General features: G+C 45.0%; 1 protein-coding gene across 15 annotated transcripts in view; it reads right to left on the reverse strand.

The window, feature by feature from the left end:
• Positions 1-21526, reverse strand: part of CABIN1 (calcineurin binding protein 1) — a 163164-nt gene that overhangs the window by 131852 nt on the left and 9786 nt on the right. For all 15 annotated transcript variants that reach the window (XM_031656060.1, XM_031656051.1, XM_031656053.1 and 12 more), the window contains exons 2-7: positions 14178-14255; positions 13502-13594; positions 11229-11342; positions 8370-8504; positions 6578-6758; positions 131-260 (exon numbers count right to left, since the gene is read on the reverse strand). In XM_031656060.1, the coding sequence (XP_031511920.1) occupies positions 131-260; positions 6578-6758; positions 8370-8504; positions 11229-11342; positions 13502-13594; positions 14178-14180 (656 nt within the window). In that variant the 5' untranslated portion in view covers positions 14181-14255. The remainder of the gene's footprint in view (positions 1-130; positions 261-6577; positions 6759-8369; positions 8505-11228; positions 11343-13501; positions 13595-14177; positions 14256-21526) is intronic.

The following is a 21526-nucleotide window of genomic DNA, read 5'->3' on the forward strand; positions in this document are numbered from 1 at the left end:
AGCAGGGCATGAAGCCCCAGAGCACAGGGGCTCCATCCATGGACCTGAGGGGAAAACGTGACGTGCTCCTGACCTTCACCAGCCACACAGGAGAGCGTGCACACATGGCATGGGAAGAAGAAGGACTTACCATTTGAGGAACATTCTGAGAGAGTCCTTCCGGAGACAAGGCTGCTCCTCAAAAATCTTCTCCTTGAGGACCAGTCCTTTGCTGTACCGGCAATCCTTCTCCAAAGCTTTGCAGATGAAGTACAGACATGCTGGCGGGGAAAGAAACAGTTTATGACTTCGGGGACCATACTCAGAAGCTCTGGCCTTGCCAGTTAACATCAGGAAAATATTCCCACTCCTAGAATCAAAGAAATGCCTAGTAAACAATAATGAGATACCACTTGAACTAATTCAGTCAGGTTAGTAATAAGACCCAGAGTAGACTGGGCACTGCAAGGTGAGTAGAACCAAAGACTCTGGCAGAGGACAGACCATAGGATCTTTTTGGAGGACCACAGGCAATTACACACAGATCCTCGACCCAGGAATCCCACCTCTAGGAACTACTGCAAAAATCCAACAGGGCTCACAGTGATTATGTATTGGCTAATTGGAAAACAGCCTTCAAAAAATCTGGAAATAGCCAGGCACAGGGCTCACGCCTACAATCCCAGCACTCTAGAGGCCAAGTTGGGCAGGTCGCTTGAGCCCAGGAGTTGGAAACTAGCCTGGGCACCATGATGAAACCCCATCTCTACAAAAAATACAAAAATTAGTCAGGGTTGTTGGTGTACACCTGTAGTCTCAGCTACTCAGGAGGCTGATGCTTGAGAATCACTTCAGTGAGAATCGCTGGAGCCCAGGAGGTCGAAGCTACAGTGAGCTGTGATAGTACCATCGTACTCTAGCCTGGGTAACAGAGTAAGACCCTGTCTCAAGGAAAAAAAAAATCTCGAAACCACTCTGTCCCACCATGGCACCTGGTTAAATAAATTATGTCCAATTCACACAATGGGTTGCCAAGCAGCCACTACACAGATGGTCGAGGAGTGTGCTTACTGACCAGAAAGAAGGCCAAGATACAGTACTGGGAAGAAGCAGGAGACAAAAGAGGTCACATAGTGTGATTCCACTATACACATAAAACTGATTGAATTTTGCTTACCTGTATTTTCCAATTTTCCTCCTTTTTAAAAAAAAAAAAAAAAAAAAAAACCCACTATTAAAGCTACTACCTACTTTTTTTTTTTTTTTTTTTTTTTGAGACGGAGTCTCGCTCTGTCGCCCAGGCTGGAGTGCAGTGGCGCGATCTCCACTGACTGCAAGCTCCGTCTCCCGGGTCTCCTGCCTCAGCCTCCCGAGTAGCTGGGACTACAGGCGCCCGCCACCTCGCCCGGCTAGTTTTTTGTATTTTTTAGTAGAGACGAGGTTTCACCGTGTTAGCCAGGATGGTCTCGATCTCCTGACCTCGTGATCCGCCCGTCTCGGCCTCCCAAAGTGCTGGGATTACAGGCTTGAGCCACCGCGCCCGGCCGCAATTTAAGACATGTACATCATTCATGTCAACGTAATAATAAGCCTCCTCAAGGCATTAATCTGGAAAGCCTGTGCCAACTCCAGCTCCTCCAGGAATGGAGACACTAACAGGTAAACACACAGAAAAAATGGGATGGCATGGATTCACAAAGCAGAACTATGATATAAATTATGAAAGCTTTCAGTACTTGTAATTGGGAACAGTCCAGGTCTCACCAGTGAACACACAGAGAAACAGCATACTGCAGCAGGGTGCCAGCTCTGCCCAGACACTGGGACCACTATCATGCCCTGCCCAGCTTCTCAGTTTGGTGCAGGTGGACTGCAAGTCACTCCTACCAAGAATAACTAGAAAATGAAGCACCTAAGAGTGAGAAGCAACACAGGGAGGAAAACCAGAGCACAAGTAGAAATCTGCACATGGAAGCCTTGGGAGAGAAGGAAGTGATGCACTCCTAATGTGCTTGGCAGGAGAGAGCAGAGACTGGCCACAATGCTCAGCAGGGCCTCACGCCCCAAGGTGCACAAAGGCTGTGCAGTCTGTGAGCAAGGAGAGGTCTGTACAATCCCAGCACAGTTCAAGCTGCTCAACAGATGGTCCAAAGGTGCCTGCATCAGCCAAATAAGGGACATGGTTTCTCTGAGACCACATGAAACTTGAAGGGTGGCCATCAATGACTTCCAGAGAGAAAACCCAGAAGGCACTGAGCACTTAGATGATGCTGGTTCTCAGTAGGCACATTAGCTGTAGCAAGTTAAACTCACTAGCCACCCTACAGTCCTGCAGAGGGGAGGCCTGGGAAATCTTAGAACAAGAGGCAATCAGCAGGCCTTAACCCAGCAGCATTCCTCCCTACTCATATCAAATGTATAAAATGCCCTGAGAGTCAATTTAACATGCTGCTTTAATTTTTTTGTTAAATGACTGTCAAATCTATCAGGGCTCTCACAGGTATATGTATCAGTTCAGTCCCTGTTATGATTAATTGTATGTGTCTATTTGACTGGGCTACAGCATACCCAGACTTTGACCAAATATTATTTTTGGTGTGTCTGTGAGGGTGTCTTTGCATGAAATTAACATTTAAATCAGTAGACTGAGTAAAGCAGATTGCCCTCCCTAATATTGGAGGGCTTCATCCAATCAGTTGAAGGCCTAAACAGAACAAAAAGGCTGATCTTCCCCCGAGTAAGAGAATTTTTCTGCCTGACTGCCTTTGAACTGGGACATTGGGTTTTTCCCCCCTACCTTCTCACTAAAACCAAAACATCAGCTCTTCCTGGGCCTGCCAGCCTATAGACTGAAACTGTACCATCAATTCTCCTGGTTCTCAGGCCTTTGGACTTGGACTGGAACTATATACCATCACTCCTGGGTCTGCAGCTTGCTGACTCACCCTCTAAATCTTGGAACTTGTCAGCTACCAATACCACATGAGCCAATTCCTTATAATAAATTTCTTTCTATATACTTATATACATCCTACTAGTTCTGTTTCTCTGGAGAACCCTAATACAATGCTCCAACCCAAATCTTCCCACAAAGACTTGAGTTTACCAAGCATAACTTCTCCTACAATGAGAGAGGGGTACAAAGAACTAAAGAAGTTGGTAGGGAAGGAAGGCTGAACCCCAAAGATGGTCCCAAACTGTAGGAGGAGCATCCAAGAAGAGACTAAAAGCCTCCAGAAGAAGAAACTGCTAGAGTCAAAACATGGCCTTGTAGAACTATCATATTCTGCTGGTGGGAGTGAAATGAGGGGCAACCTACAGAATGAGTGCATATGTTCACTGAAAGACATATACAAGAATGTTCATAGCAGGTTATGACTAAGAACCCAAATCTGGAAATAACCCAAATGCCCACGTACAGAATGGCTACATTGTACAAACGCACATAATAGACTACACAAAAATAAGAAGAGTAGTGACTGCTGTGCCCCACATGGGTGCGCTCACAGGCAGGATGACAAGCAGAAGGGGCCAGGCTAAGGAAAGCACACACTTTCCTTAAAAGGAACTGACTCTACCTAGAGAAAGTTCAACAACAGGCAAAGTTCATCTTTGGTGACAAAAAGGAGAAATCAAGGTTGCCTTAGAAGGTTGTAAAAAGTGGAAGGGACCCAAAGTAACCTGCCTCCTGCGGCGCTGCACATGAGCTGTATCTTGACATGTTTTCACGTATACAAACTGACAGTTCTCAGATTTATGCACCTTATTGTATGTATGTTTTGCCTCAATTAAAAAGATTTAAAAAGTGGTTATGGAGAACAAGAACTGGAGGTGAGAAGGTTGAGCAAGGCCTCATCTATCTCAACACATTCTATCCTATTCCTATTTGTCTTTTTAAAAGGAAGAGAAAAAAAAAGACTCTCCAGCCTCCAGAGCTGAGAGAAATAAATTCTCGTTTAAGCTACCCAATCTATCATATTTTGTTATAGCAGCATGAACTAAGACAGAAAGTGGTACCAACAAGTGGGCTGCTGTCATAACAAATATCTAAAAATGTGGAAACAATTATTTTTTAAATTTTCTTTAGAGACAGGGTTTTGCTCTGTAGCCTAGGCTGGAGTGCAGTGGCACAATCACGGCTCATTGTAACCTCTAACTCCTGGGTTCAGGTGATCCTTCCAAGTAGCTGGGACTACAGGTGTGCACCACCCCGCCCAGCTAATTTAAAAAAACATATTTTTAAATGGGGTTTCACTATCTTGCCCAGGCTGTTCTTGAACTTCTAGGCTCAAGCAATCCTCCCATCTCAGCCCCCTAGAGTGTTGGGACTACACGCATGAGCTACCACGTCTGGTGTTGGAAAGAGCTTTAGAACTGGGGATAGGCTTAAAGACTTTTGAGGAGTACACTGGAAAAAGTGAATATTGGTATGTAAGGATTGTTAAAGGTGATTCTGGGCCAGGCGCAGTGGCTCACAGCCTCCCAGCACTTTGGAAGGCCAAGGCGGGTAGATCATGAGGTCAGGAGGCTGAGAACATCCTGGCTAATATGGTGAAACCCCATCTCTACTAAAAATACAAAAACAAAAAATTAGCCAGGCTTGGCGGTGGGTGCCTGTAGTGCCAGCTACTCCGGAGGCTGAGGTGGGAGAATGGCATGAACCTGGGAGGTGGAGCTTGCAACGAGCTGAGATCATGCCACCGAACTCCAGCCTGGGCGACAAAGTGAGACTCCGTCTCAAAAAAAAAAAAAAAAAGGCGATTCTGACGAAGGCTCAGAAAGAAGAGAAGAGAAGAAGTACAGAGACAGCTTCCATCTTCCTAGAGAATAAATAATCATGTACAGAACGTTCATAGAAATATAAACATCAAGGGCAATTCTGCTGAGATCTCAAATGGAAATAAAGAACATGCTATTGGACAATGAAGAAAAGATGATCCTTGTTATAAAGTAGCAAAGCACTTGGCTGAATTATGTCTATGTTCTAGTGTTTTGTGGAAGATAGAACTTGTAAGCAATGAAATTTTGGCTATTTTGCTGAGACTTCTAAGCAAAGTATTAAAGGCATAGCCCAGTTCCTCCTGGCTGCTTATACCAAAATGCTAAGATAGAGAAAATAAGAAGGCATTGTTAAGCAAAAAGGAACCAGAACTTAAAGATTTAGAAAATTCTGTCTATCCATACTGCAAAAATTGAGAAAGTTTGTTCTGAGAACACTATGCGTGTGGCTGACCAACAATTTCCTTATAAGATCAGTGGGGGTATGAACCACAGATTTAATCAGGTACCTCAGCAGAAGCCAGAAAGGTGGGATTATACCGGCAGAAACACTGCTAGTGGGGACTAATGGGAACAAAAAAATGAGAAAGAATGAAAGGACATCAAGAATATATGTTATCCTTCAAGGAAAAGGAAGAAGAACCTCAAAGGTGATTCAAAGATCATCTGAGCTGCCACTCCCACCACAAACCAAGAGGCTAGGGCTAGTTCCTTAAAGGGTGGGGCCACTTCGCCAGTTTGCATAGGCCAGGATGTCTCAACATAGCATCTTGCCAAGCCAAAAGGGTGGGGCTTGTCCCTCTACCTACGTGCTATGAGGGTGATGTTGCCACCTCAGTGGGCATCAAGGGCAGAGCATCAAGGGCGGAGCAAAGAGAATTATTCCTGAGCCTTAGGACCTCAAATTTGCCTTGCTAAGTTTGCTAAGTTTTGGGACCCATCACCCTTTCCTGCTTTCCTATTTTTCCCTGTTGGAATGGAAATATTTATCCTGTATCTGTTCCACCATTGTATTTTGGAAGCACATAATTTATCTGTATTCACAAGTTTACAACTGTAGAGGAATTTTGTCTCAGCATGAATTGTACCTCAAGTCTTACCCACATTTGATTTAGATAATATTTATTTTTGTTTCGTTTTGTTTTTGAGACAGGGTCTCACTGTGTCACCCAGACAGGAGTGTGGTTGCACAACCTCGACTCACTGCAGCCTCGACCTCCCAGACTGAAGCAATCCTCCCACCTCAGCCTCCCGAGTAGCTGGGATGACAGTCATGCACCATCAAGCCCGGTTAATTTCTGTATTTTTTGAAGAGATGGGGTTTCACCATGTTCCCCAGGCTGGTCTCAAACTCCTGGGCTCAAGTGATCTGCCTGCCTTGGCCTCCTAAAGTGCTGGGATTACAGGCGTGAGGCAACATACCCAGCCAATTTCTTTAAGCCACCCAATCTATGGTATTTTTTTAATGGCAGCCCAAACAGACTAAGACACACAAAATGGGACAGTGCAGGGAGGAAATAAGATAGCCATTTCTTCTGTCAAACAAACAAAACCTTGCAAAGCAAAAAAATAAAAAATAAAATTAGACAGCCAAAAGTAAAATCATTCAGAAAACATGCTACTTTATTACTACAAGGCATTTAACAAATCAAGAAAGAGATGCAGAATAAAGCAGAAATCTAAGAACATTTCCATTCTCCCTGACAGTCTGGCAAAGCCCTTCAGTGTTAACTTTGGCTTTCAGTTTATCCAAATTACCTTTCCTCTGCTGTTCCAAAAACCACTGGCACATGGAAGAAAGCATTAAAGCATGACTCACTTGTGTAATCACTGAGGGTGTACAGGACAGTGATTAGGTTATCCAAGCAAGGCCAGTGGTCAGGATTGCACCGCAGCCCTTCCTCAAAAGCATGGCGAGCCAGGGGTATCCGGATGAGCCTCAGGGCCACATGTCCAATCTTATACCACAGGTTGACGTCTGTGGAGTCCAGCATCACTGCCTGGAAGCAACACAAGCAGAGGGCAAACACAAACACACACACACACACACACACACACACAGAGTCAGATCTCTCCTTGAGCAGGCACCCCGGGGATGGGAGGAGCACAGCACTGGCACAGCCACTCGAACTACCCAGGGAAATGGCAAAAGTGCCATGACTATCTTATAACTGACAAGCAATGCCAGCTCATCTTTCCTGGAGTCACACGTTTCCAAGATCTAGAGCAATAATGACACATAAAAAGTTACAGGGACCAAGTTATTTAACTTAGAACTTTTTAAAAAAAAATTTCTTTTTTGAGACTGAGTCTCACTCTACTTCCCAGGCAAGAGTGCAGTAGTGTGATTATAACTCACTGCATCCTCAAACTTCTGGGCTCAAGCAATCCTCTCGCCTCAGCTTCCTGAGTAGCCGAGGCTACAGTGGCACATCACCACACCCAGCTAATTTGCAATTTTTTTTGTACAGACATGGCCTTAGTATGTTGCCCAGGCTTGTCTCAAACTCCTAGCCTCAAGTGATCTCCTGCCTCAGTCTCCCCATTTTCTTGATATATTTTGCCAATCTGAATATCTATATTCCTTACATATTTAATAGGTAAAAGAAGTAAAAGGAGAAGAAAAGAAAATATGGGCCAGGCATGGTGGCTCACACCTGTAATCCCACTTTGGGAGGCTGAGGTGGGCAGAATGCTTGAGTTCAAGAGTTCGAGAGCAGCCTGGGTAACATGGCGAAACTCCATTTCTATTAAAAATACAAAAAATTAGCTGGGTGTGGTGATGCATGTCTATAGTCCCAGCTACTTGGGGGCATGAGGTCGGAGGATCGCTTGAGCCTAGGAGGTCGAGGCTGCAGTGAGCCCTGATTGTGCCACTGCACTCCAGCATGGGCAACAGACTGAGACCCTGTCTTCAAAAAAACTTGAAAAAATGAGAGTCTTATGGGATTCAAGAAAATTCATGTACTTTGAAGACAAACCTCGGTTCACATCCCTGCTGCAACACTGATTAGCAGAATGATCCTGAGCCTCCATTTCCTCATCACTAAAGTGAGGATAAAGACCCCTTCCTTGCAAGATAGCATGAGGATTAGTGTACACATAGGAAGCAAATAGCGTAGTGTCTGGTGCTTTAGAGGTGCCCACAGACAGACTGATAGTAACATGAAATAACAGCAATACTACTATAGCTGGAAGTATTAACATATTGAATGCTCAGTTTCAGACTTTGGTTTTCATACTATTATGCATACCAACTCACTTAACTTTCACAACTACGCTCTTTTTTATTATTCCCACTATATTGGTGTAGACCTACAGACACCAAGAGACTGAATCACTCACTCACAGCCACACATGCACTGAGCAGCAAAGGAAGAATTCACACGCAGTCCTCTGCATCCAAGCACGTGCTCTGCCCCAGCCCCTGCTCTCCAGGCCTGGTCAGTACTAATTGTTATCACCTATGGACCTACCCTAGAGCCTTGGGTACTATAGCTTGGTGATCCACCACTACAAACTCTTCTTTTTGGCCCACAAGACCCCAACCTCATCCCCTCCACCAAGAGCTTTCAAAACACCAAGGGAGCTAAGCACTGCCAAAACCACACCTCTAAGTAGAACTCCATGGCTGTCTCCAGATCCTCCCGCTGGGCTGCCAGCTGGGCCAAGTTCTTATATGTGGAATATTTCAGTATCAGCCCAGGGTGTTTCAACCCCTCTTTCTCATCACCGGATGAAACTGCCTGTGAACAAAACAGAAACAGAAGTGATAACTAGGCCTTGTAGCCTTAGCAAGCAGCCAGCAGGATACTTGCCTTCCAGGCTGGCCTCTGCTGCAGGCCCTTGAGCCAGTCTAGTGTTGTCCACCGCTGGAAAATGAAGGCACTGCACCATGTGTTCTTATAAGACCACTCCTACTCCAAGCACTCTGGGAAGAACAGACCACCTTGAGGTATTAATAGTTTGCAGACAGTCTGGGCATCCATAGAGATAAAGAGAAGCTGCCTCACCACTACTGCCATGCCTGAGGGTTCAAGCCTAGAGAATAACATTTACAGCATAGGTAGACACAGCCAGCAGCTCCAGGTATAAGATAAAAGACAAGGTATGAGCAGGCTATCTGGGGGCAAAGGCCTAGAGCTTCACCCCAGGCATTCCAGGATTAGGAATCAACAGGCTAAGCTCCCAACCCTATAACACATCACATGAGCATAGACAATTGTTAATTTAACTAAAACATTAGTGTCTAACCTCTGTAATTAAGAAAAATAATTCCTACCCTAAATATCAAGAGTTAAAGTGTGCTGAAAGACTGTAAGAATTGCAAACATGTTTAATATGAAAAATTATTTCATTACAGCTTTAATGACCTTATATTCTAAGAAACTGCTGATTAGAAAACTATTGCTCCAACCACAGGACAAAGACTAAAACATTTTCTAACAGAAAAAACTCAGGGGCACCAAGAAGCTCTTTCCTGGGACAGGTGGCTTCCACACATTGCTCTTCATGTTCTGAACAGGTAAGACCCGAAGACATGCCACCCTCAGGAAGCATCCCTTGACTAATCCAAGAATCTACCTACCTCAGAGGTCTTAAGGAACTTCTTTAAGACTGAGAAGCTCAAATGAAGCCCCATTCAGTTATCTTCTACCATCATCTGACTTATCATACAAAAAGGCCTCCAAGAACCAGCTGACCAGGGCTGGATCCCAGGTACCTCTGTCCCTCCAGGTACAGAACTCTTCAAACAATAGTGGGAACAAATTTACAGAGACTGAGTGAGTCTACTTCAGACTAAACAGTCAGCAATACACATGCACATGCACATAACAGTGGATGCTCTTAACTAATCTCCACCTAACAGACTACCTACATTCAACACCACTCTCCATTCATCCTGAAAGGCTTGCCCCAGCAAGTCCCTCCAGGACACCCACCAGTCAGGCTGAATGCTTCTTAGGAGTCAGCTGTGGTCCAGGACCTATTTATGCCAATCTTCTGCAAAACTGTAATTATGTAATTAACATTAAGTATGCCGATGCAATATGAGTGTAAAAAGAAACTGTTCTATATATTTTCCGTATTTTTCAGTTGCTTACAATGAGCATGTTTTTACTATTATAAGCAAGGAGGGTGCTAAAACAACCTTGTGAGGCTGAAAGTGATATAAGGCTGAAAGTGATATAAGGCTGAAAGTGATATAATGCGCACAGAAAGATGCACACACCTACAACTAAAAGGCTGACACATGACCATGCCCTTAGGTAAAAGGCTCCTGCCTAGCAACTGTTGGATGCTGGGCCCACCCGGCATTCCACCATGGCCTGAGAGGGAAGACCAACATGCCCTCCAACTGGTCCATAACCAAAGCTCAGTAAATATAGAATAATCTAATTTTCCCTCTCTGGGTCCTCACCCACTTCCTACTAACAGGAGAAGAGGAGGTCACAAGTTCCATACCCCTAATTCCAAGGCACTGTAACCAGTAACCAAAGAATCTTGACAAGCTATATAATCAGAAATACAAAGAAATACCTTGAGTGAGAGAAGGAATAGATGCTTTCTCCTGACAGTTAGAACTCAGTATTCTATGTCATCGGCAGCAAAAACCATCAAGGTTTTTTGTGTGCTTGAGTCATGTCTGCAAGTGTCTGCATGCCTAGCACTGTAGGAGACTCTGCTCAACTGAAGGACTGTGCAGTCCAGTAAACACCCATGGAGCTTATCTGCTTCCTTAATGCACATCATCTGCATGTTTGAGTACTTGAAAACAAACGCCTTTCCTCCTAAAGAAATATACACCTTCCTAAATTAATTTCAGGTTGGGACCAATTCCCAAACCTCCAGTCAACATCTACAGTCAACTCAAGGATTAACTCACTCACCACTACCATAGTCCCCATGCTGTACCAGGTCTTGCTCTGACTGCCCCTCTCTGCTGTAACCAGTGTCCCCAATCCTTCTGATTATATTCAAAACTCCATGGCATGTCTACACAGACTTGCCAAGCTCATGGTCTTTCACTCAAACGGCATTTGCTAAAATGTGCTGCCAACAGGATCATTAGGTATCGGCAAACCACGGACTCCAATTCTGGTTTGAATGCTTCACTTACTTGGATGGCTTTGAGCCATCAAGACCTCACTAAGCCTCAGTTTCCACATTTGTAAAACCCAGCTACTGGGCAGAGTAGCTGTGAAGATTAAGTAATAACGATAGCTGGCCTTTAACAAGCACTTACACCAGGAATCATTCTACATGCTTCACTGGATTTACTCAACCCTCATAAAAACTCAATGAGGCAGATACCCTAGAGGTGGGGAAATACGGGCAGAGAGGTGAAATAATGTTTTCGAGGTTCCCCAGCCAAGAAACAGGAGAGCAGAGGTAAGGCCCAGAGCACCCAGCCCCACAGCCCATGCACTAACCACCACGGCACACTGCCTGGCCTGCTGGTGCCTCACCTCCCGCAGCAGGCGTGCCTCCAAGAGCTCATGGTAAGCTTTGGCAGACTCCTCAAACCGGTCATGTTTCTGCAGATCAAGGGCCTTGTGGTACAATGCAAAAGCCTCTGCTTCCTGCAAATCAAGACAAGAGATGTTTTCATACAGCATAAAGATCTGTCATTTTTAAGCCAAAAATGTGTGTAAGGCAGGGCTACAGTCAGAGGAACCAACCATGTGATTAGATAGCTGGAACTTTCAGCTCCCCCACCTCCCAACTTCCAGGAAGGGAAGAGAGGCTGGAGATTGAGCTGATCACCAATGAGTTAATCAATCATGCCTATGTTATGGAATCTCTATTTAAAAACCCTAAAGGACAGGGTTCAGAAAGCTGCTGAGTTGGTGAACAACATCAAGATGCTGGGAGGGTGCCGCACCTGGAGAGGGCACGGAAGCTCTCTGAATCCACCCCATACCTTGCCATAAACATCTCCTCCACTTGGCTGTTCCTGAGTTGTATCTTTCATAATAAACTGGTAAATGTAGATAAAGTGTTTTCCTAAGTCCTGTGAGTCGTTCTAGTAAAGTATCAAACCTAAAAGGGGTAGGAGGTAAGAATCCCTGATTTTATAGCCCAGCTGGACAGAAGTGTAGGTATCCTCGCACTCAATGCTTGCAATTGGCATCTGAAGTGAGGGCAGTTTTGTGGGATGAGCTGTTAGTGCTGCAGAGTCTGACACTAACTCTGGATAGCTAGTGTCATAATTGAATTGTAGGACACCCAGTTGGTGTAAGGAGAGTTGGAGAATTGGTTGGTATGGGGGAAAAATACCCCAAACATATGATGTCAGAAGGGTTGTGAGTAAAAAGTTCAGTGTGAATGGTTTCCATTGCAGGCCAGGCACAGTGGCTCACATCTGTAATCCCAGCACTTTAGGAAACCAAGGTGTAAACCGAGGAGTTCACAGCCAACCTGGGCCACATAGAGAGACCCCTGTCTCTACAAAAAATTTAAAAATCAGCTGAGCATGGTGGCCTGGTGTCTGCAGTCCTAAGCTACTCAGGAGGCTGAGACAGGAAGACTGCTTGAGCCCAGGAGTTAGAGGTTACAATCATCTGTGACCATGCCACTACACTCCAGCCTGGGTAACAGAGTGAGACCCTGCCTCTTAAAATAAACAAAAACTGATTTCCTTTTTTTTTTTTTTTTTTTTTGAGACTGAGTCTCGCTCTGTTGCCCAGGCTGGAGTGCAGTGGCATGATCTCCGCTCACTGCAACCTCCACCTCCGAGGTTCAAGCTACTGTCCTGCCTTAGCCTCCCTGGTAGCTGGGACTATAGGCATGCACCACCACGCCCAGCTAATTTTTGTACTTTGAGTAGAGATGGGGTTTCACCATGTTGGCCAGGCTGGTCTCGAACTCCTGACCTCAAGTGATCCGCTCACCTCAGCCTTCCAAAGTGCTGGGATTACAGGCATGAGCCACCGCGCCCAGCATGGTTTCCATGTTTTTCTACTCACCACTCTGCCATAGCCTGATCATTGCCTGGGGAGGATGACAACCTCCTGTGGGAGGGAGGGGGCACTGGGTAGGTTGAACCTCACTGACATGCCTTACAGACTAGGGACAGGTGACTAGTAGACTTCTGAGACAGCTCTGGAGCTGTCCTGATTTCTACCATAAAATGCAGGAGGGTGGGGAAGGAGGCATACGTTTATTTCAGGGAAAACAAAGGCAGGAGCAAATCCCTGTTACACTTGGATAGGACAAGGGTATCGAGATGAATGGATGGAAAGAAGGAAGGCTGACATGGAAGAGATGCCAGGCCTCATGGGAAAGAGGAGTGACCAACAATCTAGGGAGTTGAGGTTGGACCTGGCTCCCTCACTAACCTGGAGGGTGATCCCAGTCTAGGTTGCTCCCCTCAAGACTCTCGTCACACTATAAAATGAGGGCAATACACTAGGGAACCTCGAAGCACCATCTACCATTAATATTCTACCATTCTCTGGGTATCCCGACTCCCGAGGGCTGCACAAGGAATGGGGTGCATGGAAGTGGGCCTGGGGGCTGAACTGGCCTTCACATACACTGACAGAATAAATATAATTTCTCCTAAGTATGATTGTCTCCTAAGTAAAACAGGTTTAACAGGAGATAGAGAGCTAACCATCTTTCAAAATGGTATTTCCTCCTAAAACTCCACTGAGGAGATGTCTAAATGCATTTAAAATGAGGTAGCATCTATAGAAATGAGAAGGTCCACCTACAGAGAAGACCTTGCATTACATACCTGAGCCTCCTTTGTCTGGGTTTTGTGACTTTTAAAGCTTCCTTCATGATCATCCTCAATGGTGGAGCTGGCATTTAAGGCTGCAATTCGAATCTAGAAACAGGGGTTTGGTGGAAGAGATAAGTTGCTTTCAGATGTCACTCATCTCTTCAAATACCCACAGATGAATACAATTCTGCTCCAGCATATGATCTATTCTACCTTGAAAAGCTATGGCCTTCTCAGATGTGGGGAATGAACAAAAATTACCCTCTAAAGAAAAAAAATAAATAATGGCGGCCGGTGGCGGGGGGGGGGGGGGGGGGGGGGGGGGGTGGCGACCCGAGGAGGAAAAAAGAAAAAAAGTATCCCCCCAGGCCCACCCCCCAAAAAAAAAACAACAGACACTGGGGACACCCCAGCAACAGCTCAACACAGCAGAAGGTAATGGAACAACAGATTTCAACAAAACATGTTAACTTTATGTGTTTCCAGCAACTGTAACAAAGTCCTGCAAGCCGCTTCAACCATTAGGCAAGCAATCTCATACCCTCAAAGGTGCCAACAGCTCTCCTGGGAGGAAGGCTATTCCATAATAAGAGCCTTCAGAGTCTAACACAAAAATGCTCCTCACCCCCAGGAGTAAAGTAACATAAGAACACTGATGTCCGCAAAATAGGCAGGCATCAGTCCTTACCATATTCAGAGAGATTCAGCACTGCCACGCAGCATCACTTCTCATCACTGGAAAAGGTTGCCCCAGTCCACAACTCTCCTAGAAAGGAAACAGGACAAACTGAGACAAGGCCTATGAAGAGCCAGGAAGGTCACAGTGCCAAGGTCCACCAGGAACCAGTCCTGAGCTCTATGCAGACAGGCCAGTGAAGAGCTGCCTTGGGACAGCAGTGTGGTCTAACACACAAGGAGCTCCTTGGTCCCTCACGATAGCATTCATTTCCTGGCAATGCACCAGGTGTCAGGCACACAAAAGAGTGACAACAATCCCTGCCCCCAGGGATCACTGCTAGGAGAGGTAACAAGCCTATTATTTTTTTCAAAAGCTGAAATGATACGAAAAGAAACACAGGCAACATCTAAAGGCAGAAAAGAACAATTCATTCAAAGGGATTAAGGAAGGCAAAGGAGTAAGTTACTGCATTAAACCTTGAAGAATAGAATACACTGCAGTGGAAGACGGTGAAGCAAAGAGGCAGGGAGAGTGAGGTGTGATGGGAAAATTAGAAGACAAGGCCTTAGAGCGGGGATGTGAATGGAGGATGGAAAGGTAGTTGAGGGCCAAGCCACAACACAGAGGCCATGAACTTTATCTGTAAGCAACAGGGAACCAATGGATGTTTTAGGGAGAACAAATTGTTTTGCCTATGTTTTAGAAAGATAATAAAAAAATAATTAGAGGTGGGCAGACTAGTTTGGAGGCTGCAAAAGATCACAGGATTGGCAAAGATGTGGAGATTTAGAATCTCATGCATTGTTACTGGGAATGTAAACTGGTGCAGCCCTTGTGGAAAACAGTCTGCTAGTTCCTCAAAATGTTAAACAGAGCTAGCATATGACCAGGGAATTCCACTCCTATGTGTATCCACCCGACAGAAATGAAAACATGTCCATGCCAAAAACTTGTTCATGAGTGTTCACAGAGGCGTTATTTCTAAAAGCTAAAAGGTGGAAACAACCTAAATGTCCATCAACTGATGAATGCATAAATAAAACGAAGTATGTCCATACAAGAAAGTATTTATTCTTCAGTCATAAAAAGGAATAAAGTTCTGATACATGCTACAACACGCGAGAACCTTGAAAACATTATGCTAAATGCAAGAAGTCACACACAAAAGAGCATATATTTTCTGACTCCAATTATCTGAAATGTCCAGAATACGCAAATCTACAGAGATAGAAAGTAGTTTAGTGCAGGGGTCCCCAACCCCCAGGACACAGACCAGTACTGGTCCATGGGCTGTTAGGAACTGGGCCACAGAACAGGAGATGAGCAGCAGGTGAGCAAGCATTATTGCCTGAGCTCTGCCTCCTGTTGGATTAACAGCAGCATTGGATTCTCCTAAGAGCACGAACCCTATTGTGAACTGTGCACGCGAGGGATCTCAGTTGTGCGTTCCTTACAAGACTCTAACTAATGCCTGACGATGTGAAGTAAAACAGTTTCATCCAGAAATTATCCCTGCCCTCTGCCTCCGGTCCATGGAAAAATTGTCTTTCAAGAAACCAGTCCCTGGTGCCAAACGGATGGGGACCGCTGGTTTAGTGGGCTTGGGGAGAAGGACAACTGGGGAGCAATCACCAAGAGGTTTCTTTCTGGGATGACAAAAATGTTCTAAAGCTGACAGCTGTGGTGGTTACACAACTCTGTTAATATACTAAAAACCATTGAATTCGTACACTTTAGGTGAACTACATGGTGTGTAAATTATAAAGCTCTTATTTTTAAAAAGATGCCAGGATCCCAGATGGACCTGTGACAGTAGGGATGAAAGGGAATCCCACTAGGAGGTAGACTGACAGGACCTGACACCTGGGAGGCTGGCCCGAGGAACCGGGATAGGGATATGCACACTACCAAATACGTCAGGGAGGGCAGGAGGAGGAGCCGTTAAAAGTCCTAGCTGAGAGGCTGGCAGAAGGGCCTGGGACAGACCAGCAGGCAGTGGGACAAGCCTTAAACAGACAGACTAAACACATACTCCACTTTTATCAATTAAAATAACTGCTAGTGGCGGGACTCAGTGGCTCATGTAATCCCAGCACTTTGGGAGGCTTAGGTGGAAGGACTGCTTGAGCCTAGGAGTTTGAGACTAGTCTGGGCAATAAGATGAGACCCTGTTTCTATTAAAAATAATAATAAAATAAATTTAAAATGACTGCTACTGTCATCAGTGTTTACAGCAATGACTTCTAGCACAGGCTTTCACAAATAGGCTCTGAGTTCTCCTAGGGTTCATGAAAGGAAGTACTTTCTCACAGACAAAGAAGATTCAAACTTTTCCTAGACTGATAGCTGTTTTATCTCCTGGGTTCCATATTTAGAAAAAAAAGAATACTGCTAATCAAAAGTTTGGAAACTGCAGTTTTTGTGTTTGTTTTTGTTTGTTTGAGACGGAGTCTCTCTCTGTCACCCAGGCTGGAGTGCAGTGGTGCGATCTTGGCTCACCTCCCAGGTTCGAGCAATTCTCCTGCCTCAGCCTCCTGAGTAGCTGGGACTACAGGTATCTATCACCACGCCCAGCTAATTTATTGTATTTTTAGTAGAGATGGGGTTTCACCATGTTGGCCAGGCTGGTCTCGAACTCCTGACCTCAGATGATCCACCCACCTCGGCCTCAAAAAGTGCTGGGATTACAGGCACGAGATTATGGTAAGCCAGCATGCCTGGCCAGAAACTGAAGCTTTATCATAAGCTGTGCCAAGATGGACACTGGGACCACTATACAATATGAAAAAAGTAGAAACTATAGCATTAAAACCCTCCATCTAGGCTGTTATCAAAGCAAAATAAAGTCAGAAAATAACAAGTATTGATGAGGACCTGGAGAAACCGGAGTCTTTGTACATTCCTGGTGAGAATGTAAAATGGTACAGCTATTATGGAAAAGGGTATGGCAGTTCCTCAAAAAATACAATACAGAATTACTACATGACCCAGAAATTCCACATCTGGCTACATACACAAAATAAATGAAAGCAGGGACTTGAACAGACACTTGTACACTCATGTTCATAGCAGCATTATTCACAACAGCCAAAAGGTAGAAGCAACCCAAGTGTCCAACAACAGACGAATGAACATGTGGTGTATACATACAACAGAATATTATTCCACCTTAACAAGGAAGGAAACTCTAGCACATGCTACAACATGAAATAAACTTTAAAAACTGCACTAAGTAAAATAAGCCAGATACAAAAGAACAAATAGTATATGATTCCACTTACAGGTGGAAAATAAAATAGGAAAATTCATACAGACAGAAAGTAGAATGGTGGTTGCCAGAGGGGGAGAGGGCAGTGGAGAGTTACTGTTTAATGGGTACAGCATTTCAACTTTTCAAGATGAAAAGAGTTTTGGAGATGGATGGTGGTGATGGTAACACAACAATGTGAATATACATAATGCCACTGAGCTGTACACTTAAAAAGTGGGTACAATGGTAAATTGTTTGCATATTTCATAATTTTTTTAAATATCCAGAAGTAAAACAATCAATAGAAGAGTTTCCAATTAGGATCAAAGTTGAACTTGTTTTCAAAACACAAAGACATTACTCCAAATAAAATCTCTGACAGGCTCTGATCATCCTCAAGGCAGGCCAACAGCTCATGGCCAGACCTGCAGCTCAAGCAACACCCTGATGACTCCCAGTAAGCAGAACTTATAGCCCCAAGGGCCAGCTATGGAGCCCACTGGAGATTAGAAGAAGTGGGAGAGCCTCTCAAACCCCCACTTGACAGCCACTCTCCAGTGCTCACTCACTGGGCTCTGTGCACTGAATCCCAAAACACTTCTAATCCCATTGAGCATCACATAGCCTCCATCTGAACTGCTGCCTTCACTTACAGAGCAGTCGCTCAATAACTACCCATTGGTCGATTTTTTTTCACCACTATCTTACTGTAAAAATCAGTTGTCCTACCTAGACCTGGGGTTGCAAGAAGAAAAAATGGAAAGGACACTGTATTCAGAATAGGAAAATTTCAGAGTGTGACTGAGCTGTGTCTCAGATACCTGACCCCCTGATCCCTTACAACCCTTGGTGTCCTTGTGTATAAAATGGCGACAATAACTTCACTAGCCTGGAGCTCCTCTGACCAGAGACCAGCAGACTCAGCTGGGATTCCCTATGTCACATCCACACTGACTTTTCTCCTGCCCCCTGCCACCCTACAAAGGCAGGAGAAAAGTCATGCCAAGCCACAGGGCTCTCATCCACTCATGCCAAACCACAGGGCTCTCAACCCACTTTCTGCAGGACAGGTGCTAGCTCCAAGTCATGGCAAGTCTTCCTAGATGCCAACTGGATCCACCTAGGAAAAACAAGGGAGGGGCCCATGAATGGCTGAAGGATCAGGTCTCTGTGTGGCAGTGGCAGGGTCCATGTGCATGGGTAGGAGAACATCAATACAGCCATCATGCCAAGGCCAACCTATTCCACAAGGAAGAAAGCAGCTCGTCTGCTTCCTAAGTAACGTCTCGAAGGAACGCATCCAACCACTACCAGGATGGTGCCAGGTGGGCCTGTGCCTTCCCCTGGGGCATATACTTCTTTGCCTCCAGGACTATGGTGAGTGCAAGTCCAATCTCAGAGCTGACAGGAGATGGCCTCTCAGGACAGATGAATGACTAAATAACTACGCAAGCTGGAGGAAAAAAACAGTGAGCTTCAAATCCAGAGCAGGGTTTCTGGCCCAATATGTTGTCTGAGTCCCTGCCCCAGACCAATCCCTCCCGCCTCCTCCATAAAGAAGGCACCTGGATTCCCTGAAGCAACAGCTCCCTGAGTACCATGATCAGCAGGGCCCAAACACCCTGAAAAGAGTCCACAGTGTAGGAGAAGAAATAGAGATTTCAGGCTTCCTAATTATTTTCAAAATTGTTCTATATTAAAACTCAAGTCAACTCTCCCCACTAAAAGGGTACCTGTGCTGGCTTTAACATAGTCTAAAAACAGCAGCACTTGGCACCTCTCCAAATCTCCAGTCCATCCTAGACATTTACAAAGCACATTCACATTATCTCACTTGAATTTAATGCAGTCTTATAAAATAGGCATTATCATTCCCATTTTCCAGATTAGGGAATCGAGGCTTAGGGAGACTAGCTGACCTGCCCAAAGTCATAATGCTAGAAAGAGACAAAAATAGGACTCAAAGCCCAGCACTCTTTCTAGCACAGCAAAAAGTGATGTGCCTTGGCAAAGAGTCTCCTGCCTGCCCCTGGACACACACAGCTGTGAGCTATTATGCTTTAGCTAAGAGCCACAACTGATGCCCTGCAAGGGCTCCGAACAGGTTTGCTGATGGCCATAGAATAAAATTGTATTTGCTCAGGCTGTTGGGCTATCACTTATGCTGCATCAACATCACTCTATAAAGCAGAAAACAAAATTTCCAATTGTCTAATAAAAGTACCAGCAAAAAGCTCGTCAATGCCCAAGTATTATATGCTAATCAAAAACTCACAAAGACCAGCTCCCATTTTATAGGGAGGCACCTCAGGCTTGCCACACTAGGTGATTTGCCTCAGGCTGCCCAGCTGGTCTGCAGCAGAACCCAAGCTTTAAGCTGGGCACCGCTTTTCAATGTGTCTCCTGGGCACAGACACATACTGAACTGAGGCATACTCGTGGGTATACAGTTTTACTGTCTACACAACATTTAATCAAGGAGAACCTAAAAAATTATTCTCATATAGACTTATCACATACATTAAGCCCATGAGACCAGCACCCCTTCTGCCCACTGCCTTCTATTTCCACTCCATCATTACCACTCTTCCTCAGCTCCCCCAAAATTTCCCGTAGCAAAATTAAGAAGAAGCCAGAATAATGGACACACTGGGAAGACTGTAGGGGCTTTGAACATGTACTGTATAATACCCTTTACTAGTAACAACCATCTTTTTTTTTTTTTTCTTCAGAGACAGGGTCTCACTCTGTTGCCCAGGCTGGAGTGCAGTAGCACAATCTCACCTCAGCTCACTGCAGCCTCAACCTCCTGGGCTCAGGCAATCTTCCCATCTCAGCTTCCTCAGTAGTTGGGACTGCAAGTGCATGGCACCATGCCTGGCTAAGTTTTTAACTGTTTTTTCGTAGAGGTGGGGTCTCGCTATGTTGTCCAGGTTGGTCTTGAACCCCTGTAATCCCATCCAGCACTTTGGGAGGCTGAGGTGAGTGGATCACGAGGTCAGGAAATCAAGACCATCCTGACTAATACGGTGAAACCCCATCTCTACTAAAAATACAAAAAATTAGCCAGGCGTGATGGCGGGTGCCTGTAGTTCCAGCTACTCGGGAGGCTGAGGCAGGAGAATGGCGTGAACTCAGGAGGCAGAGCTTGCAGTGAGCCGAGATCGAGTCACTACATTCTAGCCTGGGCGACAGAGTGAGATTCCGTCTCAAAAAATAAATAAATAATAAATAAATAAATAAACAAATAAATAAATTTTTAAAAAATTGATCAGGCACTGTGGCTCACGCCTGTAATCCCAACACTTTGGCAGGCCAAGGCAGGAAGGTGGCTTGAGCCCAAGAGTTCGAGACTAGCCTGGGCAACATAGCGAGACCCTGTCTCTACAAAAAAATTTTTAAATGATGGCCAGACTTGGTGGCTCATGCCTGTAATCCCAGCACTTTGGGAGGCTGGGGTAGGAGGATCCTTTGATTCCAGGAGTCTGAGACCACCCTGGGCAAGATAGTGAGACCCCCATCTCTAAAATAAATAAAATAAAATAAAATAAAATAAAAATTAGCCAGGCATGGTGGCGTGCACCTGTAGTCCCAGCTACTGAGGAGACTGAAGTGGGAAGATCACTTGAACCCAGAAGTTTAAGGCTGCAGTAAGCCATGATCACACCACTGCACTCCAGCCTGGGATACAGAGTGAGACCTTGTCTCAAAATAAAAAACAAATTTTTTTTAAAAGACAAATCACAGCTACTCGGGAGGCTGAGGCAGGAGAATGGCGTGAACCCGGGAGGCGGGGCTTGCAGTGAGCTGAGATCTGGCCACTGCACTCCAGCCTGGGCAACAGAGCCAGACTCCGTCTCAAAAAAAAAAAAAGACAAATCAAGTGGAGAAAAAATAAGGAGACAGATGATTGATCTAAACAACAGAATAGAGGAGATGATATAGATGTATATCAAACTCTACACCTTGATAACAGAAATGATATATTCTTCTCCAGTGCTCACAGCACATTCACGCACACACACAAAAAACTGCTCACGTCACAAAGAAAACACCTTCCATCAAGTAAAGATACTAAAAACAGGGCGCAGTGGCTCACGCCTGTGAT

This window comes from Papio anubis, chromosome 16 (genome assembly GCF_008728515.1).
Source record: "Papio anubis isolate 15944 chromosome 16, Panubis1.0, whole genome shotgun sequence".
Lineage (NCBI taxonomy): Eukaryota > Metazoa > Chordata > Mammalia > Primates > Cercopithecidae > Papio > Papio anubis.